General features: G+C 47.7%; 1 protein-coding gene across 1 annotated transcript in view; it reads right to left on the bottom strand.

Annotated features, from left to right (window-relative positions):
- TMEM132D (transmembrane protein 132D) overlaps positions 1-26,604 on the bottom strand; it is a 540,026-nt gene that overhangs the window by 175,310 nt on the left and 338,112 nt on the right. The window contains exon 4 of the mRNA XM_034639208.1: positions 10,925-11,108. Within this exon, the coding sequence (XP_034495099.1) occupies positions 10,925-11,108 (184 nt within the window). The remainder of the gene's footprint in view (positions 1-10,924; positions 11,109-26,604) is intronic.

The following is a 26,604-nucleotide window of genomic DNA, read 5'->3' as shown; positions in this document are numbered from 1 at the left end:
TATAATCAGAAGGGGTATGAAGCATGAGAGACTATGGACTCTGCGAAACAAACTGAGGGCTTCGGGGGGGGGAATGGGATAGGCTGGTGATGGGTAGTAAGGAGGGCACGTATTGCATGGTGCACTGGGTGTTATACGCAACTAATGAATCATCGAACTTTACATCAAAAACCAGGGGTGTACTGTATGGTGACTAACATAATATAATAAAAAAATATTATTATAAAAAAAAGCATACTTTCCGACGACACGTGTAAATGATACAAAATTCACACTTCCACATTCATGCGCAGTCTGCCAGCGTGTAGCCACACCCACCGGCGGACGAGTTCTGGCTGCTTCCGGGCTACCTAGGGCTCAGCTGCATTGCTGCAACAGAGGCTGTGTGGCCTGCAGGAGTGAAAATACCGAGTCTCCGGGCCTTCACAGGAAGTATGTGCCAAACCCCCTGTTTGCAGTCCCATCTGAGCTAATGTGCCTTTCATATAATGGAGATTTATACCATAGATGAAGACGCCCTGACTTTATCCCAAAATAAAACCCATAATGAATGCAACCTACCAACACACATGCTTAAAAAATCAATACAATGTCTTGGGGCGCCCGGGTGGCACAGCAGTTAAGCGTCTGCCTTCGGCTCAGGGCGTGATTCGTTCTGGGATTGAGCCCCACATCAGGCTTCTCCGCTGGGAGCCTGCTTCTTCCTCTCCCACTCCCCCTGCTTGTATACCCTCTCTCGCTGGCTGTCTCTGTCTCTGTCAAATAAATAAATAAAATCTTTAAAAAAAATCAATACAATGCCTTACCAGAATTATAAGGGAGAAGTAAAAGCAAATAGTTTATATATAATTAAGTAACATGTACTTTGGTGCACGAACTGCAGGGCGGGACTCCACGGTAAGACACAGCGGTGTGTTGAGACACTGGGGCCTGCAGCCAGCGGCAGCAACCCCCCCACCCCCAGCGCCCCAAAAGTACAGCTGGTATCGCTCCTGCTGTCCCCTTGACTCACTGGAGCTGGTGCTTTCCATGGAACAACACAGCCATCGAGACACAGGGCCAATGGGGCACGGGACTGGGGGAACAAAATCCCCAACCCTCCTCGTGCTCTGTCCGGTCTTCTTCCGCTGCCTACCGTTGACTGAACCCAACTAGAATCCAGCAGACCAGGCAGCCCCTCGGAGGCCACGCACACAGCAAAGACTCCCAGGGTCCAGAACAGGGAGGAGATGAGCAGACAGGGCGTCCACAGAGCAAGTGGAGAATACACAGACCCCCGTCTCGGAAATAGCATGACTTCCCCTCAGTTCCCCAAGCCACAGCTTCGGAGCCGTGCTGTCTAATCTCGGCCAAATCTCAATCACGGCTGGCCCTTGGACAACACACGTTTGAACCGCGTGGGTCTCCGTGTACATTGATCTTCTTCCATGAATGTGGTATAGGCTCTATAAATGCATTTTCTCTTCCTTATTTTCTTAAAACCATGTTCTTTTCTCTAGCTTACTTCATCATAAGAATATGGTGTATTATGCATAGAACATGAAAAATCTGTTAAACGACTGTTTATGTTTTTGGTAAGGTTTCCAGGCACCAGCAGGCTATCAGTAGTTAAGCTTTTGTGGAGTTGTAAGTTACACACGGATTTTCGACTGTGCTGAGGTTGGCGCCCCAACCCCTGCGCTGTGCAAGGGTCAACTGTAATTAAATTACATAAAAATTAAGTTCCTCAGTGACATTAGTCACGTTTCTGGAGCTCAATAACCGTGTGTGGTTGTGGCTGCCATATTGGATGGCTCAGATAATAAAACATTTGTGTCACTGCAGAAAGTTCTATCACAAGGTACTGTCTACTCTAGACTCATACTTGGTCTCCCCCATTCAAACGAATTCCTGGTTTGGTGTATAAGCAGGTCCTAATGGCCACACTTAGGGAGCACATCCCAAGGTCTTCCATTTGTCTTCAATACCATCACCATCACCCTAGACCCAATCCTCACCTGGACCGTCAAGGTAGCTCCCAATATGGTCTGTCTAGTTCCACTGCTCACACCCCACCCAGTTTGTTCTCCTTTCGGTATTCACAGTGATGTTCTAAAAGCAGGTCCTGAAACCGGTGAGATTTAAACACAATCAATGAGAAAGCCCACTGCACGTGTCATGGCTGGCGAGGGTCTACAGAAGCCGGTGCTGCCTACTCAGACCCCACCCCTCTAAACCCCATTCCCCTTGCTTCACTTGGCCTTTCTGTTCTAAGGCATTCCAGGCTGGCCCCAGCCTTGGGCGTTGGCACCTGCCTTTCCTTCTGTCTGGAAAGCCAGCTCTCGTCAGATATCTCCATGTTGGATCCGTCCTTGCCATTCCGTCTCAGTTCAAATGTCACCTCTGCAGTGATGCCCCAGTCTCAAAGGGCTCACTTCACTATATCCTGTTCTATTTCCTGCCAAGCAGAGATTAATTCTGAATTCATCTTGCTCGATTATTTTTTATTTATTTACCAGCTGCCCTGCCCCCAGCCCCGAATGGGATGCGAGCTCTGTTATATCCCTAACCCAAAGGCCAGTGTCTGGCACGTGGTGGGAGCGCAGGAAATGCTGCTGGCATGGACTGCTTTCTGGAGTGCCTAGAGAACGAGTTACATCACGAGCCTATTTGCTCACCGGTAGCAACTGGCTGAATGCTAGCCGGGGCTGTGATCACCTCACGGCAGCCAACGATAGCAAAAACAGCCTGACTGAGTTTGCCCTAGGTGCCTTTAACAGCTTTGACGTTCAGCTACCACCACCTCATTATAAATCACCTCGGAGAGGACGGCACATTAGGGCCATCAAAGGTACCGCAGTAGGCTGAAAAGAAAAGGCAGTGGCTTTGTGCATAATAAATAATTCATTTTCAGATGACTTTCCTATTTCAGGAAGACTTCTCAATTTCATATTTTTTTACGAGTGTGTTTTTTTGTATTTGCATTTTCCAAAGATCCTTTTGCATACTGAACTGATCAGCAGCCGAAACTCGGTTTTCACGGAGAGGGGGTGCCGTGCCCTGTCTGAGAGCACGGGCTCCCGAGCGCATCCACCTGGACTCTTCTGTCACTTGAGCTTCGTGGCTGGACGGCTTGGAGCATCCTTCAACATTGCGAGCATCCGTGAGATGGGGAGACAAGCAGTACCAGCCTCGCCAGGTCCCTGGAGGGATCTGATGAGTTAACATAAAGAAGGAGGGATGGAGAGCGTACCTCATACTAATAAGCATCACAGGTCTGGTGTCATTAGTGTGACTGCTGTTGAGGGCAGCCGTGGTTACTCTCCAAACACACAAAGCAAGAACGCTTCTTGAAGCAGAGATATTTTCTCAAGGGCTCTAGCCACAACTTAATTTGCACTTGGTGGAGAAAGTATAAAAATGAAAGCAAGGGTGTGTTATCCAGTGTGACTGAATTTTCAAAAAGTCTGAGGAGAACAACAGAGGGTATCTGGCATACTAATTAACAGGCTGACACAGGAAAAGAATACCATGAAAAGTCAAACAAAAAAGAGCCTAGAATCTGCTTTCATGCCAAAAATAAAAAGAAATTTCATTACTGGAGCCAGGGAAGAGAGTTTCCTTCCCTAACGTGGGGGCCTTTTCTCCAGTTCTGATTTCAGTAGGTGACAGTCGCAGTCACCTGTGCTGACTTCAGAGGCGACGAGAGACAAATGTCCCCACGTGACCCTATCTCCGGTGGGCAGAGAGGATGCTCTCTGGGCCTCGAAGGGGGGACAGTGCTGTGCCTTCTGCTGGCTGTGCAAATAGGAGAGGACCCAGTTGATGGGAGGAGACGGTTCAAGCAAGGCGGGTGTGCCAGGAGATTTAGGCTTGGGGATTCTGGGGATTGGGGGAGGGTGTGGCCCACAAAAAGAAAGGTCAGTTTACGCCTGACTCTTAGGCAACGCAGGGCTCAGAGGCACCCACCGCGGCACAGTGAGATATCCACATGTAACCTCTGACCCCCCCAAACGGAACTACTCACAGCCTACTGGTGACCAGCAGTCCGACAACATAAACAGCCAGTTAGCACACATGTTGCATATTCTATTTATTATCCTGCATTCTTCTAATAAAGTAAGCTGGAGACGATACATGTTCTTAAGAAGATCATAAGGAAAAGAAAACATGCGTACAGTAAGTACCGGACTCTATTTATTGAAAAAAATCCCTGTATAAATGGACCTGCGCAGTTCAAACCTGTGCTGTTCAAGGGTCAACAGTGTTTAAGGGGAGGAATGTATTAGATCCAGGAAAGCTTACTTAAAATGCATTTCATCAGTCTTTATAATAGGAAATTCTATGGCTATAAAAATACGGGTGAGTTCTGCGAGCTAGGTTGGCAGAAATGTAAAAGCCTATAAAACCCTAGGTTCAGGACGTGCCCAGATTGGTAAGATTTAAGAAGATGCATGTGGACAAGCAGGGGAGAGGTTGTTTGATGATTATTTTCCTGGAATCCCAGGAATCACGTAAGAAAGTACTCAGCGCTCAGTCAAGTGAGTGAAGGGTCCGACGAGGTGTGCACCTCACAGCTCTGGCTTGCGCTTGTCTGGGCTAGGATGTCCTTACTCACGCGAGTGAGCGGGAGGCATTTGGGTGTAGCATAAACAGTAAGTCAACAGCGGTGCACTGGCGTCTAGCTGCTTCAACTTTGGAAATGGGCTTGAAGATTGGAAGGGTTTAGGTGGGGTTCAAACAGGACGAAATGAGGAAGGATGTAGAGGGTATGTAAAGGATTGTACTGGGCTGAGGTCTTCCCAAACATCTTGAGTATGGCTCTTGCCTATTACAGCTCCCAGTGGAGTGATCTCAACCATCAAAAATAACTCAAGAGTGTCTGAATCCCCCGACTTGACTACTGTCTTCACTGTGCATAAGGAAATCATGGGGTGACAGAACAGAAGAGCTGACAGAGATCACATCTGGCTGTGGGGATCAAGGAAGGTTCCCTGGAGGAGGTGGCATGGGAGGTGGGTTCTACAAAGAGATTCACGAGATGCATTTGTGCTCTCACTAGAGTAACATTTAAGCTCCTACTGCACAAAGAGCACACGGTACGCCTGACTCTTTGATGTTGTTTGAAAACTCCATTGGCCTTCCCCAAGGATCTGCAGAGACATCTCCACCTCACATCACTGCAAATATCACAGAATGTCACCATCGCCAAAGCATGCAGGAGGATGGGAGTCTTTTGATCATTTTCAAGAACCATGATGGTCCATCCGGACTGTACCTCCTGATTATGTTCTATTTAAGGTCGCACCCCAATTCTGATGGCTAAGACTGGTGGTCAAGGCTGAAAACACAGTGAAGTGGGAACCTCATCAGAAGCCTGACAGGGAAGGAGGCACATGGCCACCACCCACAGGAGAGAAGCACCACCCACTTGCCTCCCCCAGACTTCGAGCACCCACAGCCACAGCACCTCAATAGCCCCCGCCCGGAAAGTTCCAAGTCTTCTGAGAAATGCAAACGCTGCTTTTCAGAATCACTGACATTCAGTTACAGACGTGCACTAATTAGATTAACGTTAATGCACACTTAATGACACTCTCCTCACAATTTTCTCCCGAAGGACAAGAATATATTTACCTACAAGATGGTAAGGCATCATTTCTTGCGCAGAAAAAAAAAAAAAAGAGAGAATGTAATAAAAGTAGAAATACATGAATGGGTTTTTTTAAAAAGGTTTTATGGCTGTAGACATCAGGGGAAAATGGGCAAAATATTGAGGAAGAAATAAATGTCTTTTGGGAAATTAGCTTTGAGTGTTGGTACTTAACTGAGTCTCATTTCAAAGCGTTCCTGGAGATGGAATTATATACATCACACAAAGAATGGAGGGGCCATGAGCCCCACCCCAAACTTATCTCAAATCCTTAATAATAGTAAAGGGTGTCACAACTGCATTTTACCTTCAGCTTCATTTTCTCAAAACGACAGTTCTTCCTATTCAGATGTGTTGTCTGGGGGTATCTGAATTTCTGAGATTTTACAAGAACAATTAAACAGGCATGTTTTTCTTCTTGGTCGTAATTAGGGGGAGAGGAGGGATTTCCATTATGGAAAAGATCAGTGGATTTGAGTGCATGAAAATTAAACAAATACCCCCAAACTTCTGCATGTTAAAATATATGATCCGTGAGATTAGAAAGCACACGGTAAACTGGGAATATTTGCAATAACATGCCGATGGAAAGGTAAGCATCACTAATATATAGAAACAGAAGGGAGAAAGTGGTGTCCATGGGCTGGGCTGGGGTAGGAAGAGCATTAGTGTTTAGTGGGTAGAGTTTCAGGGTTGTGAGATGAGAAAGTTCCAGAGATCTGTTGCATAATCATGTAAAAAAATATTTAATACTAATGAACTCTACAGCTGAAATCAATCAAGATGGTAAATTCCATGCTATGTGTTTTTACCACAATAAAAAAAGATTTTTTTTATGATTAAGTAACAAGAAATGGAATTCCCAACAGGGAAAGGAAATGGGTAAGAACAAATGTTTGATAAGAAAATTTACAAACCAAGCCTGGGAGCTCAGTCAGTGAAGCATCTGCCTTCAACTCCGGTCATGATCTCAGGGTCCTGGGGTGGAGCCCCGCGTCGGGCTCCCTGCCCAGTGGGGAGCCTGCTTCTCTCTCTTCCTCTGCCCTTCCCCCGTTTGTGCTCTCTCTCAAATAAATAGGTAAAATCTTAAAAAAAAGGAAAAAGTTTACAAATGGAACCAAAAATGGGCAAATTAAGGCAATAATGAGGTATCATTGTTGCCTGATAACTTGCCTATTTTTAAATTTTAATATCCTATGTTTGTAAAGTTGCAAGGAAATGGGTATCGTCATACACAGCAGGTGGAATTAAATCAGTTAAAATTACCGGAAGGCAGTTTGGAGACTATTATTAAAAAATTACAATATTGCACACCCTTTGAATCATATGCTTTGCTATGAATTTATTCCTAAATGTTTATGTACAGGGATCAATCGGAGACGTGTGTAACGATTTTTGTGGAAAGATGGAAGCCATAAGATACCTCATAATAGAAGATCTCTTTGGCATCTTAGGTTTGTGTGTAGATCACGGAGATACAAGGGAAGCTCTTTGAATGAGCCTAGAACTAGAACTCACGGGTGTTTTCTCCCATCTTTCCTTCACACCTATGTCCAGCGCATGGGAGAGTCCAATCACCTACTAAGATGTGCCTAAAAGTGTGCACCTCACCACTTCTCCCCACTTCTCCACTGTCCTTAGCTCAGCCCCCGGGGGCCATCCAGGATGGCGTCAGTGTTCTTTCCTTCGCCCACCATTAAATACTTGTAGCAGGACACATGACCTCCCGGGATAAAGCTCACCCTCCCACCTCCCCTGCAGCTAGAGGTGGTCCCTCCGCGGAGCTCACAGCTGACGGGCTGGGAGCAGAGGTGCTGCCTTCAGGGACGGGTCATGTCCTGGATGGAGAGGAGCACATTCTCCTTCTGCCCGTCTGCCTGTGCCTGCTGGCTGCCACAGGAACATGGTTATTAACAATCCAAGCCATGGAGCTGAGGCCGGTACCCTTGGGGTCACTTGGCAATAGGATAGAGGGAGGCCATGTCCTAAGTCCCTAGAGGCATCTGATAATCCCCAGGCCGCTCACACTCCTACAGGACACTTTAGGGACGAGTGAATGCCATGCTGATTAGGTCACAGTTATTTGACAATAGCCAAAGGATAGGCCCTAACTCTCTCTGACATCTCTCTTGATCGCCCAAATCTATTCTCCACCTACAGCTGGGGTGCTCTTCTAAAAATACACATGGGTCCACGTGACTCTCTGCTGAGAGCCTTGCAGTGGCTTCCAGTCACGCTCGAAGATCCACCCCTCATCTAGCTTACGAGTGCTCAGTGACCGTGATCTCAACCCAGAGCATCTTCTCCTCACTCATCATGGTCTTGGTGAGCTGGCTTTCCTTCTGTTTCTCTAATATTTCAAGAACGTGTGACACAGCTGAATAGATGAAGAGATGCATGGATATCAGATCTCCTTCAAACATCCCCCAATGAACATATGGTGACCAAAGACAGAGTAAAAATGAAATGAAATGGCAAAAAGTTCATCTAATGAGGGCAATCTCCCTAAAAATGGCCAAAACTCTTTTACCAATCTAGTCAAAGGTGAAATGAAGCAGCCTTCGTGGGAAGGAAGCCTCAAAACTCTCCAAATATGAAGCACTGGGGAGTCGGGATCCTTACGACTTCACCCTCAGTTCCAGAGGAAGATGCTCCAAGATTACTAGCAAAACGTCCTCAGACCAAAAGTGTTCTATTCCAATTCATTCAACTCAGTTCAAGAATCAGTGAGCACCTACGCATAGTCTCCCACTGCTCTTACGTCATGAAATGTGGGGACTCGACCCAAATCCCCTTCCTGAAAGAATCTGCAATATTATTGTCAGGGTACTGTTTATACCCTGCATCCAGAGGTTAAACGAACATAATAAGAGCTACCATGTATTGTATGTTTGCTGTGGACTGGACACTGTCCCAGGCACTCTTGAGTTATCACTCTATCCTTACAACAACCTATGAGTAGGTGTTGGCTCTTTCTCCCCCTTGACCTGGGGAAGCGAGGCACCGTGCGTAGGCATGCCTGCAGAGCTCGCAAGCGGAGGCTAGGATTCAGTTATGTGCTTTTGCTTCCAGGAGTTTCCAAAAGATCAGTACAGAATGGAAAACACTCAGGTGCCAAGACGTGTGATCCCTCTCAGCCTCAGCTTCCTTATGTAGAAATGAAGGAGGATTGTTATAAATCTTCCCATTGCCTTGAGATAATTATTTTCTTTTTTGTTTCCTTGTAACAGAGTCTAAGCAATGAGCCATGCTAAAATAAAGATTAACCAGCCTTCCTTTCATCTAGGCATGGTCATATGACTGTTTGCTAAATATAGCAATATTATGTTGGATCCTTGCTTCTTGAAAGGGAAAAGTAACTGGCCACATTTGAGCTTCTGTATTTCTTACTTTCTCTGGTCTACAGTGTATGGATAAGTCGGTCGGCACTTGAGCGTCCATCTTGGAATCCTAAGGTAACCATGAACATAGAATTCATGCTGTCAAACTGCTGAGGCAGAAAGAGAGATGGAGCTTGGGTCTCGGGTGGCACGGGGCGCCATACCCAAACTACACCACCAACCTTCGGAGTTCCTGTATGTGCAACAAGAAACACCTATGTATTTAAGCCACCACTGGCTAGACTAAAGTAGACTGCGTGGGTGAGGAGCTCTCTCACTTTCAGCCAAATGCAACTCCCAGTGGATTCAAGGGCCAACGAGGTGTTGGCTCTGCCATCGCACAGTGTCACAGCACTCTGTCTACTGCAGCTAGACGGGCGAGGTAAGGTGAGAATGGTGGGAGACCAGCAGAGGAAGGAGGGGGACCTTGTCGGAGTAGGGATTCACGTGGGCTATGGAGACCAATGGGCTTTGGGATAAGTGACGGGAGCATCAGGAACCTGTGAGGTGGGGGAAATGCTGAGTGTGATAATCGAACAGGAGGTTAACCTACACCGAGCAAAGCCATGGAAACTGTTCCGAGTCTTGCAAACAGCTCATCTGACCAAAGATGCTGAAAAGGAGCACATTCAAGTAATTCCTTATTCAAGACAAATGGTCTTGTCATCCCCAGTAACAGAAGCACTCACTAAGAGCTTAGCTGAAGGAATGCTACCCTCACACGTGAAACAAGGCACCAGGGGAAGCTCGATGCCTTCGAAATAAAAGAAATCCTTAACGGGAGCCCTTATCAACAGAGGTAGTCCGAGCACCTTTACATTTCCTGATGAACAGCAGAATAACTAACTTGCTGTCACCAGGCAACTGTCCGTGCTACCTTTTATTGAAAGATTGATTCCTGAGGTTTTTTCTGCACTCTATAATAACACTTGTCAATATTTTCTAACAGACGGCAGAGAGGAGACACCGGGCAGTCAACGGATAGGTCAACTCATGCTTCACTTCTGTCAGGAAAAGTGCTTTCGTAACAGCAGAAAGCTCACATTATTGTCAGCAGACGAACATACCCAAGCTTTTGCACTGTGAAAATTCACATTTAAAAAATGCATTATTCCTTTGTAGGAGCTCCTGAAGTCTGAGGGAAAGTAGAGCTCTACGGGGCATCGGTGTGCTTTGTCAGGGAACGCGGATGACGGGTCTTCCCACAGGCACTGTAGGACAAACCAGGGCTGGCCCTTCACGGAGGAGAGCCCATCTCTGTTTCACGAATCCTAGAGAACACCCAGACAGACTGACAGCCTTCAATCTTTTCCAAGTTGTAAACAGATGTCCTATGAATGAATATAGTTACCGCTTTCCTATACGGTGTTTCACTTATCTTTAATTAGCTGCCAACACGAATAAGTTGACATTTCACATTCAAACTATATTTATGGCTTCCTTGGAAAGTTGGTAGATCTTAAGAACCCAGAGAATGTGGCTTCCCACGCTGGCTTTCCTACGTGCTAAGTACTAGCGGCAGCCTCATGACGGAGCAGGTGTCGGCCGTGTCACCTGCCACATCTCCCTCACATACTTGATCTATTTGCTCTCAGCAGGTACTTGTATTTGAGATTCTTAAAGTCCACATTGTATGACAGAAACACAGTTATTAAATGACTGCTAATTTTCAAATAATGGAAGACCCAAATGTAATACCTGGAGTTTGATGATTTTCTAAATAATATTCTGAAAATAGTATTTAGAGACCATGTATTTCTTAGACTCAGCCTTTTGTAGTGGACTTAGGTTCACGTGCCCCCCCCCACCCTGGTTCTTGGTTCACGGACACATCCCCAAGTCTGGGTGACAGCATGGAGCCTCTCTTTCCCTCAGGTTCTGTATTAATAACCCAAAGCAGGGGCATTCTTACCATGGCCAGCGGTATGACGCCCATCAGGTCCTTGTGACTCACGTAGATCTTGGACACACCCAAGTCAGACGTGACGTCTCCTGGGTACTCCACCTGCCACGTGACAAGCTGTGTGGCCGGCGGGTCACTGGGCTCCTCTATCTCCACGTCGATCTGCATGACTTCATAGGAGGCTCCATCCACACTGGAGAGAAGCAGAGAACAACTGTGAGCAACTGGAGTGTGGCAGGCAGTGGGTAACACCTGTCATTTCTACGTGTGTCTGCGCCCATGTGTGGGTTCCTATCATCCCTGTGAAGAGTGTTTCAGAGACGCAACATCAAAAAAACTCACGCCATCTTCAACACGGTCCATGGCACTGGTTGGTCTCAGACACCAGCCCTCCCCGGTCTCGTGGGCTGCTCAGCTTCCCAGGGAAGGTGCTTGTGGACAGCTATGCAAAGTGCTGATTACATTTCCTAAATGCTTTCCTCCCCTCTATCCATCTAGGAGATTAGGACTCTTTCCATCACTCCCCGAAATCTATATGCTGCTTATATTGGATTGTCCAAAGCCACAGTCTGTGGTCGGTTCAAAGTGGGTGCACAGAATTTTACAGGTGTCTGAGGGGGATGTGGCTTTGCTCGCCAGTGGTGCTCAGACAGAGCTGCAGGAGCACAGAGGTGAGGCAGGGACAGGACAGTGAGGCCACGGGGCGCAGGCGGAGAAGCACAGAGAAGCAGCCAGATGTCACCTGGAGACAGGAGTCATTGTAACGATTAGTTTTTGGACATTCTGGTTTTTCCTATAAACATGCATCTGGAAACGAATCCAAGGGAGATTATCAGGATGATTTGTTGCGATTTACATGAGTTTAATTAACTGGCTCCGTCTTCTGCCTCCTCGTAGTCCCCTATCACAAAATGCCAGCCCTTCTATATCGTGGGTGGAAAAAAGGTGCGTGTGGGGCCAGCCAGTCCCTGAGGGAAGAGGTGAGGAACATGCACATGGGTGAGGACGAATGCAGGAGGCAGCTATGACAGACTCTTTGAGCCTTAGTGGCCAAAGCGACTCCCACCCACCAGATCTGCCTCTGAAGATTCAAATGTCACATAAGTGCCAGCTGATCACTGACGTCTGACGTTCCGGACCACGAGGTTGGGCCTTTTACACACACAGAGAGCCACCGAGACATGCTCAGCGCACCGTCAGACCCAGTGAGAAGCTCAGAGATGACAGTGGGGCTTCTAGGCGGCTTTCTTCTCAAAGTAGGGGATGAGAGAGCGGGCGCCTGGGTGGCTCAGTCGTGAAGTGTCTGCGTTCGGCTCAAGTCATGATCCCAGCGTTCTGGGATCAAGCCCCGCATCGGGGGGAGCCTGCTTCTTCCTCTCCCACTCCCCCTGCTTGTGTTCCCTCTCTCGCTGCCTCTCTCTCTGTCAAATAAATAAATAAAAATCTTTAAAAAAAAAAGTAGGGGATGAGATGGGATACTTGATCGGGGCAGCTCTAATGAAAGGAGGCGGGTGGGGGGAGGAAGAGGAGAAGAAGGAAGAGGAGTTGGGCAGGCGGACGAGGCACAGAGGACTGAGGTCGGGGGACCGCCCCAGGGAAGGAAAGAGTCCGACTGGACCAGAGCGGCTGACCTTCTGCTCTGGCAGCCCCGGGGGTGGAGCAGGAGTAGGGTAGGGGTGGTGGACAGTGAGCAGGGATCGGGGAGAACAGGGCAGCTGGTGGTTTCGATCCCACAGGACCTCTCTCTCGGCCTCTGAAGGAAAGCAGTTTAACTCTTTGAGCATCGCTGGCTGTGACAAGCGTTGGCCGCTGTCTACTTGGAGCCTCTACCCAGAGCTTCCACAGGCAGAGGAATCCCGAGGTCAGGATGCTAGCACACACCTTTCTGGTTCGGGAACTTGCAAGAACGCTGGCGTTTCCTCCCCATTCGGGAGCCAGCAAACCTTTCTTCCGGGGTCCTGAGCCCCGCCTGCTCTGTCTCCCACTTGGAGAGGGAGACTCACAGAACAGACCAGGCAACGCTGATCAGGAACTCAATTCCATGGCCGAGGCACTATGGGAACTCCTGCACAGCAGAAACCTGACCCTACTGTCCACACGGCTTTCTGTCCTCCCATGTCCGCCGAGGTGCCCTCACCTCCCGCAAGACCGAGCAATCCTCGCTCCACAGGAATACTGGCTTGTTTGTGGCCCCAGCCCATATGTTTGCTCCCGGAGTTTGTTCTACCGGGAATGCATTTGTAAATCTCTCCACAGATCTGAATCCTTCCCATTCTACAAGAGCTAGCCGTACAAACAACAATTATAATTTAAAAAGGGCTCTACTTATTTCATCTAGTTTTACTCATTCGGTAACCCTGCCAGGTTTTCTGTCAAGTTCTTTTTTCCCTTTTCCTTCAGATCCCTTGCCTGGCCAAGATGTGTAAGAAACACGGTCGCTTTTGAGCTGACTCTCCTCTCTTTGATGTGGTGATGAAAGCTCCCTATGTTGGGAATTCTTAACCTGGGGACCACAGCAGGCTTGTGGATCCTGAAACTGTGTGCAAATGTGTGTTTTTCTTGAACCATCCCTTAGCTTGCATGGGCTTCTCGGAGGTTCTGATGCAGTCAGGCTGTGGAACACGTTCCCAATCATTTCCTTGGTAAATTCTGCGTACGGTGATCCAGCTTTGGAATAGCTCATCCCGTGTGACTTGGATCAGTGGAAATTTGAATTTTAATACCACTTTGCAAATGGTTAATGCGTGCAGGATTCTAGAACACTTGCGTATTTGGCAATATTTATCATTTCTTTNGAACACAAGCAGGGGGAGTGGGAGAGGAAGAAGCAGGCTCATAGCAGAGGAGCCTGACGTGGGGCTCGATCCCATAACGCCAGGATCACGCCCTGAGCCGAAGGCAGACGCTTAACCGCTGTGCCACCCAGGCGCCCCGGAAATTTGAATTTTAATACCGCTTTGCAAATGGTTAATGCGTGCAGGATTCTAGAACACTTGCGTATTTGGCAATATTTATCATTTCTTCGTGTTTAACTGTGAAGCTAAGGGCTGCACCTTTGCAGTTTGTGGGTTTAACTGTAAGGGTTCTGAAGAGGGGCTATGCGTATTTGTTCCAAGTTGTGCCCAGCCTGGTGTTCATCAGAACGGCATCTATGGTGGTATAGGACATATACACGGGAGGTTAAGTAAACGATCATACAGTCTGTCTGTGTGGTTTTCACCTCGCCCGCGCATGAGAACTGCCGGGGGGAACTTTATAAATTAACCAATGACCACACACACTCCCACAGCTTCCCTGTTGCTCCAGTGCGGGGCCAGGCACCAGTCTCATTGATTCTCTCTCCCCCTTCGTTCCTTCCTTCCACCTGTCTATCTTTTTTTTACCCAGGTGATCCTACCATGCAGTCAGGACTATGAACAAACGATTCAGGTTTATGCAGGCTTAATTATGTGGACATTGGCACTCTGGGAAGTAGGATATGAAGGTATTAGAAGTAGAATGTATGGAGTTAGCGGACGGGGAGGTATGGCTAGTAAAATCAGGGAAGGCACAGGTGAGCCGTGAAGAAGGGTTCAGATGCCCATGAGCGTGCAGTGAGGAGGGACAGAAACAGAATTCCAGCCAAGGAGGCCCAGGGGGTGGAAAAGACTGACGTATCCAGATGACACTTCTGATGGCCCGGGACACAGCCCTACCCCTCCAGCCTCCTTCGTCTCCTGGCCCCATAGCCCAGTCAAATAATGAGCAGTGAGGATGGGCTCCACGTATGAGCTTCCTTCAGGACGGCAGTCCTGTTGAGTCGGGCAGGGTTTGCACGGAGCGGCTCAGGGCTCCATCCAGCTTAGGGACCTGCCAGCCTTCGGGGCATGGGCGCTACCAGCATCAGCAAGTCAAGAAGCCACCTCCCTGCCCTGTCTTGCTTGCAGCTGACAGGTGACAGGGAGCAGAGGAGGGATGCAGCCTCTCACCTCATGGGCACCTCCAATCCCTGTGGGCTGGCTCCATCCATGTGGGCCGGGAAGCACCTTCCTGCAGCCTGTCCTCCCTACAGAGAGGAGCCCCATCTCCCTGGTTTGGAGAGCTCTTCCATTCCTCAGCAACCTCCCCTTACACGGACCCTTCTGTGCCATGGGTTCAGGCTCTAAACCTTTTCACTAGGAAGGGCTTTCTTCAAACAGACAAAGGACAGCTGCGGACCTCATGACACACTCTGAGGCTTCGCAAAATTTCAGGGAAGCACACACAAGGCTCTCAGGCACAGATAGTGACCGCAACCCCAAGGGCCATGGCTCAGGAACCCAAGGAAGGAAATGAAACTTGAGGCTCTGCAAGACCACCTCAGCAGATGCCAAGGCCAAAAAGGACATCGTTTTCAAAAGAAAAATCTTCCTTTAAGATAGTTACCTCTTTCTCCAGATGATGCAAGAACCAGCCTATATCAAGTACTTTGAATGTGCCAAACACTGTTTTTAAGGGCTTTTTAGGTCTTATGCCCACATGTAATCCTCACAGTGTCCCAGTAAATAACTGATTAAACTGCCAGTTTGTAGATGAGAACTTAGGTTCAGCGAGGCTCACCCAGTGAACAGAAGAAGGAAGACAGAAGATGTGAATGCAGAATGCCCACTCTTGATCCCTACGTGATTACGCTCCCACCTCTTGCTCTGTGGCGACAGGCATGCTTATTAGTAATGAAGATCAAGGACAGCAACTCCCCTTCCCCTAGTAGAAACATAGTTCAGTACCCAGTGCCTCAAACCCAATGCCTCAAATAAATTCGGGACAAGCAAAGCTGGGACATGTTTGTAACAAGATACTTTGATATCAGGCTGCCTTCAGGGTCCTCTGCCAACTCTTCTAGTCCTACGATGTGTCTACAAATCCAAATAGAGATGTGGCAGCTAGAGCTTCAGCTAGGAGAGCCTACCATCTATTTGAGGAATAAGAAACCATGTAGACACGGACCTGGTCGTATGAGAACCATCTAGAACTGAGTATTTGAGATGCAGGTCAATGCATCTGAAAGCTAGCTGCATTTTTCTTCCAGATTAGAAAACCAACACGTTATGGTGGGTCCTTGAAACGAATGCCAATGATCGAACCTCACTTTGCCACCACCCACGCGGGCGACTAGCTCCCAGGGTGAGTGTGAGTGTTGCGGGGAAGCTGGTGGGGTGTAGGGGAGGAAGCAGACAGTGAAATTCCATTTCCAAATAGGCTTTTCCAGATGGTGCTCTCAAAGATAAGTGGGTAAAATTTCTGAGAACAAAAGGAAAGCCAGAGAGGAGGTGAGGCTAGTATCTTAATGGCTGTGAACTTGGAAAGCAGTTTGAGATGTGCTCCAAACAATCCAGAATGTTCCCTAGGGGTCATGTGAAGGACACTCATCTACCACTGGGCAGAGACTATCTCCTCACACCACCTGCATCGTGTCTATATGCCTCACCTCTGCCTTGTGAGTGCTTCTGTTCCTAATCACGCCTACCTGTCACCACCCCTGGATGCCTTTCTTTCTTGAGTTTCCCAAACCACCTTGCCCAATTGCAGAGAGCTCCAAGTGCCAGGGGTTTCTGTCCCTGGGAGGGGGTGCTCAGCCAGAGGCTAGTGATGCTGGAGGTGAAGGCCCAGCTCCCTCATCTCTAGCTGGGTGGGGCAGGAGCACGGCTCACAGCCCAGAGTCTCCCCCATGGGGTCAGGCTGGAGCCACCCTTCACATGCTTGGGCTCTTCCCTATCTGTTCTCCTCCCCCTGGTCTCTTTTCAGTCTCCCCTGGGCACTTCCTTCATACATCACTTGCATGCAAGTCCTTGTCTCAAGATCTGCTTCTAGGGAAAGTGAAGGAGTTTTGAAAGCAAGGAGGACACCAAAGGCGACCAGCGATGCTGACGCTAGGTAAAAAATGAGAGATTCTGGCAACAGAAGAGAAACGAGGACTTGGGGGCGGGGGCGTGCAAAGGAACCATCACTCCGGATCCTCAGATCGCCTGCCCACCTCAGAGGAGGCCTCCAGACCGAGCCATCGTCTGCCACGGCGTTTCAGAAATCCGCTCCAGACACAGACACGGGTCCCCAGGTGTCTCCCAAACTCTCGAGCCTCCCTTCCCCTCCCCTCCTCCACACCTCATTTTCAAGATTAAGATGAGGATATTAAACAAATTGTTTCTTCTTAGACATGATCCCAGTATTCAAGTTTTCCATTACTGGTGCCTATTTTCCTAACTTTTTCATTGGCATTTTCAGAATAAAAACCTTTCATTAGGAAGTAAAATATGCAGGATCCCTTTAATGTATGTACTTTATAATGAGATTTTTGTCACCATAAATTTGTCTTCTCATGTCCTCTATTTCCACCTTATAATACTCTGAGGTCTGGTAACCAGTTATTCTGGAGAAGAAAAATGGAGAGCCACAGCTTGGACCAAGGCGTGCTCCTTTCTTCCTTGCTCCCATCCCGCACTTCATTCATCCATCCAGTCGGGGAGGTTGTTGGATACCGTGTTAGGCTACGGGGACGCACATGCAAAGGTCGGCTTTAACATGTTAAGATCCCGTGGTGCCCAGACCACGCGGGCCCCGCACATCCCTTCCCACCTCCCACATCCAGTGACAGCATTTTGGGAGCTTGAGATCGGCAGTGCTGGGAGAACCTACACCAGGAAAACTGGCAAAGGCCATCAAGCAGGCTCCCTGCAAGCCCCCCAAGAGCACATTGCTCAAGACTTTTGCTCCTGTGGTGAATACGGTCTAATGGGGAAGATCAATACTAAATAAATGATCATATCAACCAACATAAACTGGTAAGAAAGATGAGACGCAGCAGTACTGGTGAGATTTTTGAGAGCCCCAGTGGGGTCAGGGAGGTAAGGCTGATGCCCCCCAGGAGCACGGCTCGGGCTGTGCTCTCTAGGGAGGATGGGCAGGAATTCAGAGTCCCAGAAACCGGGACCTGCATGTACCAATGCCCTGTGCTTGGAGGGACAGGACGTGTTGCAGGGAACACAAGAAACCAGGGTGGCCGGAGCACCCACGGGCCAGCAATTGAGCTGTGAGATGCAGCTGAAGGATGGGCAGAGGGAGACCGTGCAAGGCTTTCTAGTTCACACGCAGTGTTGTCTTTTCGCATCAGCAAACTATGCTTTGTTTACGCACAGAGCCTGGGCTAAAAAGGTTTTTACATTTCTAAACGTTGTTATCAAAGAATAAAAGGGCATGTAGCATAGAAAGTATATGGCCTACAAAGCCTAAAATATTTAGTATCTCACCCCTTATGGGGAAAGTTGGCCAATCTCTGCCCTTTATCATCGGAGAAATGGGAGCTCATTTTAAAACTTTAAAAATAATAAAAGAACATTTCTCTCTTCAATGGATGAATGCTTGGGAATATCTTCAGTAGATGATATTATGACGTAGTCAAATATTTATTTCCACCGAAAGTGAATAAATTTGGATTTCAGTGTTGATCTGAGAGCGTTCTATGTAAGAACAGGAAAATGAAAGAGACAGGTGTATGCACAGCCCGGGAATTAAAGCTGCAATTAGGATAAGAATTCACAGACCAGATTTATTGCATAAGATAGCAAAGTACACGATGATCTTAATAGAACTAGGAAAAAGAGGCTAAGCCACGTTACGGACTGTTGTAATGGGGAAAAAAAAGAAAAAAAAAGGTGACATTCTTTGAGATGTGTGATGAGTCCTGCAGAAATGTCTAGTGAACATGAGAATATCAAGCAGGGTCAGGGGCAACGTTTCCTTGGTGGGGCTCCCCCACACACCCCAGGACATCTGGGCCCTGCCCTCTAAGTCCCAGTAGCAGACCCTAGTGGGTGTGACAGCCAAACCACGCCCCACACTCCCTAAAGAGACGCACAGATCTGCCACACAGGTGTCCTTCTCTGAATCAGGTGGGGCTCTTGTCAGAACTGGTCCTGTCCCCTCTTCCTGCCAGCTGCACCCCTGCTTTCAGCACTGAGCTCCTCCAGGTAAGGGTGTGAGTGTAGGGTCAATGGGGATGGAGATGGGGGGTGGACAGAATAAGGATGGGTATACCATCCGAGGCGTGGGTGCTTTTGAAGGGGAGAAGGGGAGAAAGGGAGTGGGCAGTGATTATGTGCTCTTTCTACAGGGGGAAAGTGAGAAAGGCCCCCCTGAAATGTGTGATGATGCCCGTCCGCTATCTCACCACCCAGTTTGGGGTTCCTGACCAGGGGATGCTGGGTGGGTTTGCAATGGGAATGGGGAAGGAGGACTCTCCAAATCAGTCTGCAGATGAGTGGGGGTCAGGAAAGACTGCAGTCAACCCAAGAAGGGGTCAGGTCTCTCCTGGAAACATGGCTACCACCTTCCCAGCCAAGCAATCCCTGACCCTCCCCTGGACGTTTCCGACTGTGCGACCTCAGCTTAGTGCTAACTTGTTCTCGTGACGAAGGTGGCCCATGGAGCCTGTGTGTCAGCACGGAGCTCCTCCCTGGAGAGGCTCACAGCTGGGTTCTGGTATAGGAGGCTCCAGGGGTCAAGCAGTCAAACCATGAATGAATAAACCCTTGTCTAGAAACACAAACGAAGTTTCCTGTGCTCAGGGCATCCTGGGGCCCATCTGGACATCCCTGCCTGTTCAAACAGCCCTGGGTCCTCCGTATCTAAATGCGGGTGCGCCGAACTGCTTTCAGCAAAGGTCAGTGGCTTGAAAACATCACTGTGGTTGGAGGGTTGAGAATGGACCAGAGGCGGACCAGAGAGGATGGGGGTAGACGGGGCAGAAACGAAAGAAACAGGGTTGCACGCTGGAGCTCGTGGGCAGTGGGGGAACAGGCAGGGCTGAGGCTCGCCGTGTACACACGAGCTTCTGTTCTGTCCTGCTGGCAGTCGCCGTCTTCCTGCCCCGCGACCGTCTCCCCTGGCTCCCGCCTACCGCTGCAGCTTTGCACCGAAGCAGACACGCGCAGATGTGTTCCCTGCTCCCCATAACCATGGAGCTGCCAACCCAAACAGCCCGGATTCCCCTGCGCACGAAGGGGTCCACGGAAACACCGACGGCAGAGAGGATACTGGGATAAATACTGGGGTTCCCTGTATCGGGATAAGGGTGCTGTAACGTGCTGTTGCCATCATACAACGATCTCTCCTCACTTAACGTGTGCATCGCAAGTGTCTGTCACAAATGCCATCGTGGATTGCTGGCTGTCCTGGTAACATAATAACACCAAATACCACACGGATCCATTGCACGGGGATGGCTCACGTCTTCTCAAAGATGTCATATCTAATAAAATCTGTGAATGGGATCTGGGCGAACACTGCTGGAATCCTTTGATTCATGCACAACATGACTGACAAACAAGGACATGGCAGGAATCAAACCTGTTAGTGTTTGAAAGGGAAAATTAACGAAGACAATGACAAGTCGGGCGCTTCAAACACCCAGGCTGGCACTCACAGAAGCACAAGATAAGCCTTGGAGAAAATTCCCTAAAAATCTAGATCACTTTTTCAAAACTGACCAAGACGCAGATCTTCTGTTTTTTCCTGCCTGAAAGATGACCTCTCCTATACATTCAATACTGATTTCTGTCTTTATCTGAGAATAAAGNTTTGATTCATGTACAACATGACTGACAAACAAGGACATGGCAGGAATCAAACCTGTTAGTGTTTGAAAGGGAAAATTAACGAAGACAATGACAAGTCGGGCGCTTCAAACACCCAGGCTGGCACTCACAGAAGCACAAGATAAGCCTTGGAGAAAATTCCCTAAAAATCTAGATCACTTTTTCAAAACTGACCAAGACGCAGATCTTCTGTTTTTTCCTGCCTGAAAGATGACCTCTCCTATACATTCAATACTGATTTCTGTCTTTATCTGAGAATAAAGCCATTGCTCTAATTTAACTGTTGCTTATTTAAGGTGAAAAAACCCCAATTTTCTCTGTCTTAAGCTTCATTTGTAAAAGGTAAGTCCCTAATCAAACCCCATTTACAGTGATTTTTTACCATGACATGGCAGCCTCTATTTTTACCCAGATTTAACTTTAAATGATCCTTTACGGAGTGTGTGTCGTCCTCTGCTAAAGAGGGCTTCCAACACTTCAGAGTTAAAGGGAGTCTGGGGCGGGGGGGCGGGGGAATGATGAGCAATCAGAAGCCCCAAAGGTCTTCATTCAGAAACAGGAAAGAAAAGCAAATCCCATCTAGCGTGCAATGTCCTTGCCGTGTCCCGGAGCTGCCCCACCCACCCACTCCCATCTGCGAGTGTCTCCCACACGCCAGGTACAGCTTCCACAGCAGACAAATACAGGGGAAAAAAAGAGTAAAGCTAACTCCTGCATCATGACATTTTCTCAAATGTACTTGGGGATGGAGAGCCCTTTTATTTGTATATGTTTCTTTTTGTTGGGAGTTTTTCACTTAAAAAGAAATCCAATTTGTATGCCCCCGACACGTGAGCACTCTTGCCGGGGCTGCAGGCTGTTGGAGATGGAGATCACATTGTGTCTGCATAAACAGGTCACGAGGACGCCATACACTCTCTCCTTAGCTCTGCGTCTCTGGTGAGGCGGAGCTGGGACTGGGGCAGGACACACAAGGCCCCTAAGAATGTAACACCATCCACTGGGATCCTGGAACAAATGATGAGCAGAGGCTATTTCTCTTTATCTGGCCACGGTCTTTTTAAGCATGCCACTGAACTGCTGAGGTAGAAAGAAGGCTCTACATTCACTGGAAAATGCAAACAGGATTATTAATTGACAGGGACAATCACTGCTAACTCTACTAATGGTTTTCTCAACTCCCATCTGACGTGACAAACAGAAGTGCCGAGAGGCTAGGATGTTCTCTTTTGAGATAGAAAATAATCCAAATATGTATCTAGTTGATTCCTCCTATGAAAGAGAGGATTCTGTTTCTGGAGGCTTAGCTGGTGAACTCCTATGCAAATAGACCACACCACGTCCAATGATCAATACACAATCGTGCTTCAGCCTTCAAGCGCTCAGGGTCCGCGGCTGAAGAATTAATTTGCTGGTTGAGGTTAATAGAATGTCAATTAATTTCTTGGTATAAATGTCAATACATTCTGTTAAGCCCTATGATTTAAATACAATTAAAGATAAACTTTAAGTCAATGTTGCCTTTCTGGATTTGGGCATGATGTGTGACTTACTAAACCCCACAAAGCTGAAGGGAGAAAGGATTTCAGCAGACTGGAGTTCCTCAGACAAGCAGTTATCTGTGAGAAACGGAGTTAGCTGTACCTGATCTTACCTATGGCTTCAAACACCCACGGGGTTACAGTTCACGCCACTCCCCGGGAGTTTTACAGAGAAGGCTACTGTGTCATCACGGACACACTCTGGATTAGAGAGCGGCTATCGGCAGTGATATGCAGTGTCTGAGACAATGGACTCGGCAGTGAATTACACCCAGGATGGAATCTGGACTTGGCACTAGTTATGTTATCCAACACCTGATCTCCAGACGCCTCAGGTTTCTCAACTATACAATGGTCAATAATCACAACTCCCTTTTTGCACACATGGTTTCCTTGACACATCATCACCACGGCTAGGAGTGTCTCATACATTCGTGCAGGTTGTACACTGAACGCTTCAAAGAGGACCCACCTTGACTTTGTGAATGATGCCCCCAGAATTGTTCAGTGCACCACATACACACCACACTCAGAGGCCTGACCACCATCCAAAGACATTGTTGTGATTGATTAGTTACTTGTTTACATAGGTAATTCTCTAAGCACAGAGTGAATGCTTCAAGGCAGGAACTCTCCCTCCCTGCCTCCCTTCATTTCTTCCTTTCCTTTCAACTGTTCCTTTCACTCAACTGTACAGACCCCCATATGTTCTAGATTCCCAGTAGATGAATATTCAATAATACAGTGAGTCAATGACTGTGTGGCCAATGTTGGATATACTCAAAATCCATTCTCCCCTTCCTCCTTGCCAACAGAGCCCAGTTTGTTCAAGTTGGCAATACGTACCCCTTCCCAACAAAAACCAAATGACTGGGAAGCTACAACATGTGTATATTTCTGGCCAACAAGATGTAAGCAGAAATCTATTTTGTGAGGCTTCCAGGAAACACGTTTTTCCCTTGGTAAAGAGGTGCAGTTTCAGAGAGCAGGGGGAGCGGCAGAGGGAGAGAGAGAAGCAGGCTCCTCGCTGAGCAGGGAGCCCCACTCAGGGCTGGATCCCAGGACCCTGAGATTATGACCTGAGCCAAAGGCAGACGCTTCACCAACTGAGCCACCCAGGCGCCCCCATGTTTGTTTTTTTAATTCAGATATTAGTTCCACAAATCTTCCCAGTTCTGAATGAGTCTGGCCACGTAAATTACATAGGATACTGAAGGAAGAAACACTAATCTTCACTAGAATGCTTGAGAATACAATCATAAAATTACACCATTGTGTTTAAATGCTGGCCAGCAGCTAGCAGCCCTCTGTTATTTATTCTTTAAACACCCCATCTAGCTGCTGAGAGGCAGCTTGGGGCAGATCTTAGTAGCCAGGGCTCTATCTGCCAGAGACCTAATTTGCAAAGATTGCTGCATGATGAGATGACAGGAGACACGTCAGTTGAATTTTCCAGCAGTATAGAAAGTAGATGAAGGTGTGAGTAGTCATTTTAAGCTACAAACAGAAAGAGGGAGAGGCTTCTCTTAGAAAGAGATTAAAGCCAGTGACACCAAGTAATTTTAGCACGCTTGTTAGCTCTCTTTATTTTGCGATATATACGATCTGTAGGATTGGGGATAAGATCCCCAATTTCAGACACTATAAAGGCCAAGCACGGAGTGAGGACAGTGGCCTGCTGAAGGGAAACAGCAGTGGTGGGGACTGTAGCTAACTGAAGAAGGCACGCCATGACTCATGGGGCTGCTCTCACCCAGCTCTTGCCTGTTGTTCTGGGAAAAACGTAGGCCCGGTATTGATAGCTGTTCTGATTTTTTCCCCCCAAGATATCCATTTTTTTAAATTGAAAGCTCCTGATTATTAAACATTGACAACTAATTCAAATTTTCTTAAAACCACCAGGAAGGCCAAATAAATATATATTTAGCCCAGACCCAGCACAAAGTCCCTGGTTTGCAATGATGGTGACAATGATGATGGTGATGGTGATGGTGGTGATGGTGATGGCGATGATGATGGTGATGGTGATGATGGTGATGGTGATGGTGATGGTGGTGATGATGATGATGGTGATGATGGTGATGGTGGNCCCTGGTTTGCAATGATGGTGACAATGATGATGGTGATGGTGATGGTGGTGATGGTGATGGCGATGATGATGGTGATGGTGATGATGGTGATGGTGATGGTGGTGATGATGATGATGGTGATGATGGTGATGGTGGTGATGGTGGTGATGGTGATGGTGGTGATGGTGATGATGGTGATGGTGGTGATGGTGGTGATGGTGATGATGATGGTGGTGATGGTGATGGTGATGATGGTGATGGTGGTGATGGTGGTGATGGTGATGATGATGGTGGTGATGGTGATGGTGATGATGATGATGGTGGTGATGGTGGTGATGGTGATGATGATGGTGGTGATGGTGATGATGATGATGGTGATGGTGGTGATGATGATGGTGATGATGGTGATGATGGTGATGATGATGGTGATGATGATAATGATGGTGATGAAGATGATGGTGATGGTGCTGATGATGATGGTGATGATGATGGTGATGATGGTGGTGATGATGGTGATGGTGGTGATGGTGGTGATGATGGTGATGATGATGATGACAGTGATGGCAATGATGATGACGGTGATGGTGTTGATGATGATGATGGTGATGATGATGGTGGTGATGATGATGACNTGATGATGGTGATGGTGGTGATGGTGGTGATGATGGTGATGATGATGATGACAGTGATGGCAATGATGATGATGGTGATGGTGTTGATGATGATGATGGTGGTGATGATGATGATGGTGATGATGGTAGTAATGATGATGGTGATGTTGATTGTGGTGATGATGATGGTGATGGAGATGATGGTGGGACATTGATTAGAACTGGCAAGATACTGATATGTCTTCATATCTATGCATATCTATTAAACCTAGCTCAATATTGTGGGGATATCAGGAAACATTTAACAACTCGTCTGACACAGCATTTCCCCACATATCACGGTAATGAATGGTAAGGCACTTGCTGGTGGCCAACATGCATTCTGCAGCTCAGACCCTGACTAGATCAATGTGTTAGTTGTTGGGATAGTTGATGTGTGAGCCAGTTTTCACTGGTCAGTCTGAGCATATGATATTAGTTATCCTTCAAATGTTAACAAGAAAGAGAGGGCTATTATAGGTAGGCCCTGGCAGGCTTTGGCAGCAGGAAGGATTTGCCATGGTTGCTGCCACTGGATGGATGTCACAAGGCAGAAGTGAGCATGGGGCAGGAACAAAAGAACGTGTTACTGCTTTTGATTTTTTCTATGTCACACCTCACATATTTCTCTCAATGAAGAACAAGTGTAGTCAGCTGAATGACCCTCAAAGATGCCCATGGTCTGATCAACAGAAAATGTGAATGCTACCTTATATAGCAAAAGGGATTTGGTAGTTATGATTAAGTTAAGGATCTTGAGAGGAGGTGATTATCCAGCTGGGCCCTAAATGTCATTAAAAATGCCCTCATAAGGGGGTGCCTGGGTGGCACAGCAGTTGGGCGTCTGCCTTCGGCTCAGGGAGTGATCCCGGCATTGTGGGATCGAACCCCACATCAGGCCCCTCCGCTATGAGCCTGCTTCTTCCTCTCCCACTCCCCCTGCTTGTGTTCCCTCTCTCGCTGGCTGTCTCTATCTCTGTCGAATAAATAAATAAAATCTTTTTAAAAAATGCCCTCATAAGAAGATTTCAGTACAGGAAAGATGAGGGCCAGGTGACAGTATCAGAAACAGAAATTAGGGATATATGCTTTGAAGATGGAGGGAGGGGTTACAACCCAGGGAATACAGGTGGCCTCTGGAAACTTGAAAAGACAAGGAAACAGATTATCCATCAGAGCTGCCAGAGGGGCTCAGCTCTGTCAACAGCCCGTGAAAGTGATTTGAGACTTCTGCCTTCCAAAACCGTAGGGGAATAAATTGATATTGCTGTAAGCCACAAGTTTATGGTAACTGGTTCCAGAGGCCATAGGAAACAAATACAGGCAGGGACTCGGTCATTGTTAGAAAGACCAACTTACTAGGGAAACATGCTATTGCAAAGATTGAGAAAGTCAGTTGCCAAGAGCTGTAGCCTGGATGTCTGTGTCCCTTCAAAATTCATGTTGAAAGCTACCCCTTAACATGAGGTGGGTCCTTCGGGAGGTGATGAGGTCATGATGATGGTGCCTCATGATGGGATTTGTGCCCTTACAAAAGAGACCCTAGAGAGCTCCCTCCCCTTCCCTTGACATGAGGACACAGGAGAAGATATCTAGGAGCCAGGAATCCAGCCTCACTCAGACACGGAATCTGCAGGTGCCTTGATCTTGGACTTCAGAGCCTCCAGAACTGTGAGAGGCAAATCTCTGTTGTTTATAAGCTACCCTGTCTGTGGTATTATGTTCTAGCAGCCCAGACGGACAATGACACCACATTTTTATGTGGATATAAGCGTTGGGATGCTAAGCACTTGAAATGGGGATTGCACAGTGGGACTCCAC

This window comes from Ailuropoda melanoleuca, chromosome 12 (assembly GCF_002007445.2).
Source record: "Ailuropoda melanoleuca isolate Jingjing chromosome 12, ASM200744v2, whole genome shotgun sequence".
NCBI classification, from domain to species: domain Eukaryota; kingdom Metazoa; phylum Chordata; class Mammalia; order Carnivora; family Ursidae; genus Ailuropoda; species Ailuropoda melanoleuca.
Note: the sequence above shows the minus strand (reverse complement) of the source record. Positions and strands in the feature narration are given on the sequence as shown.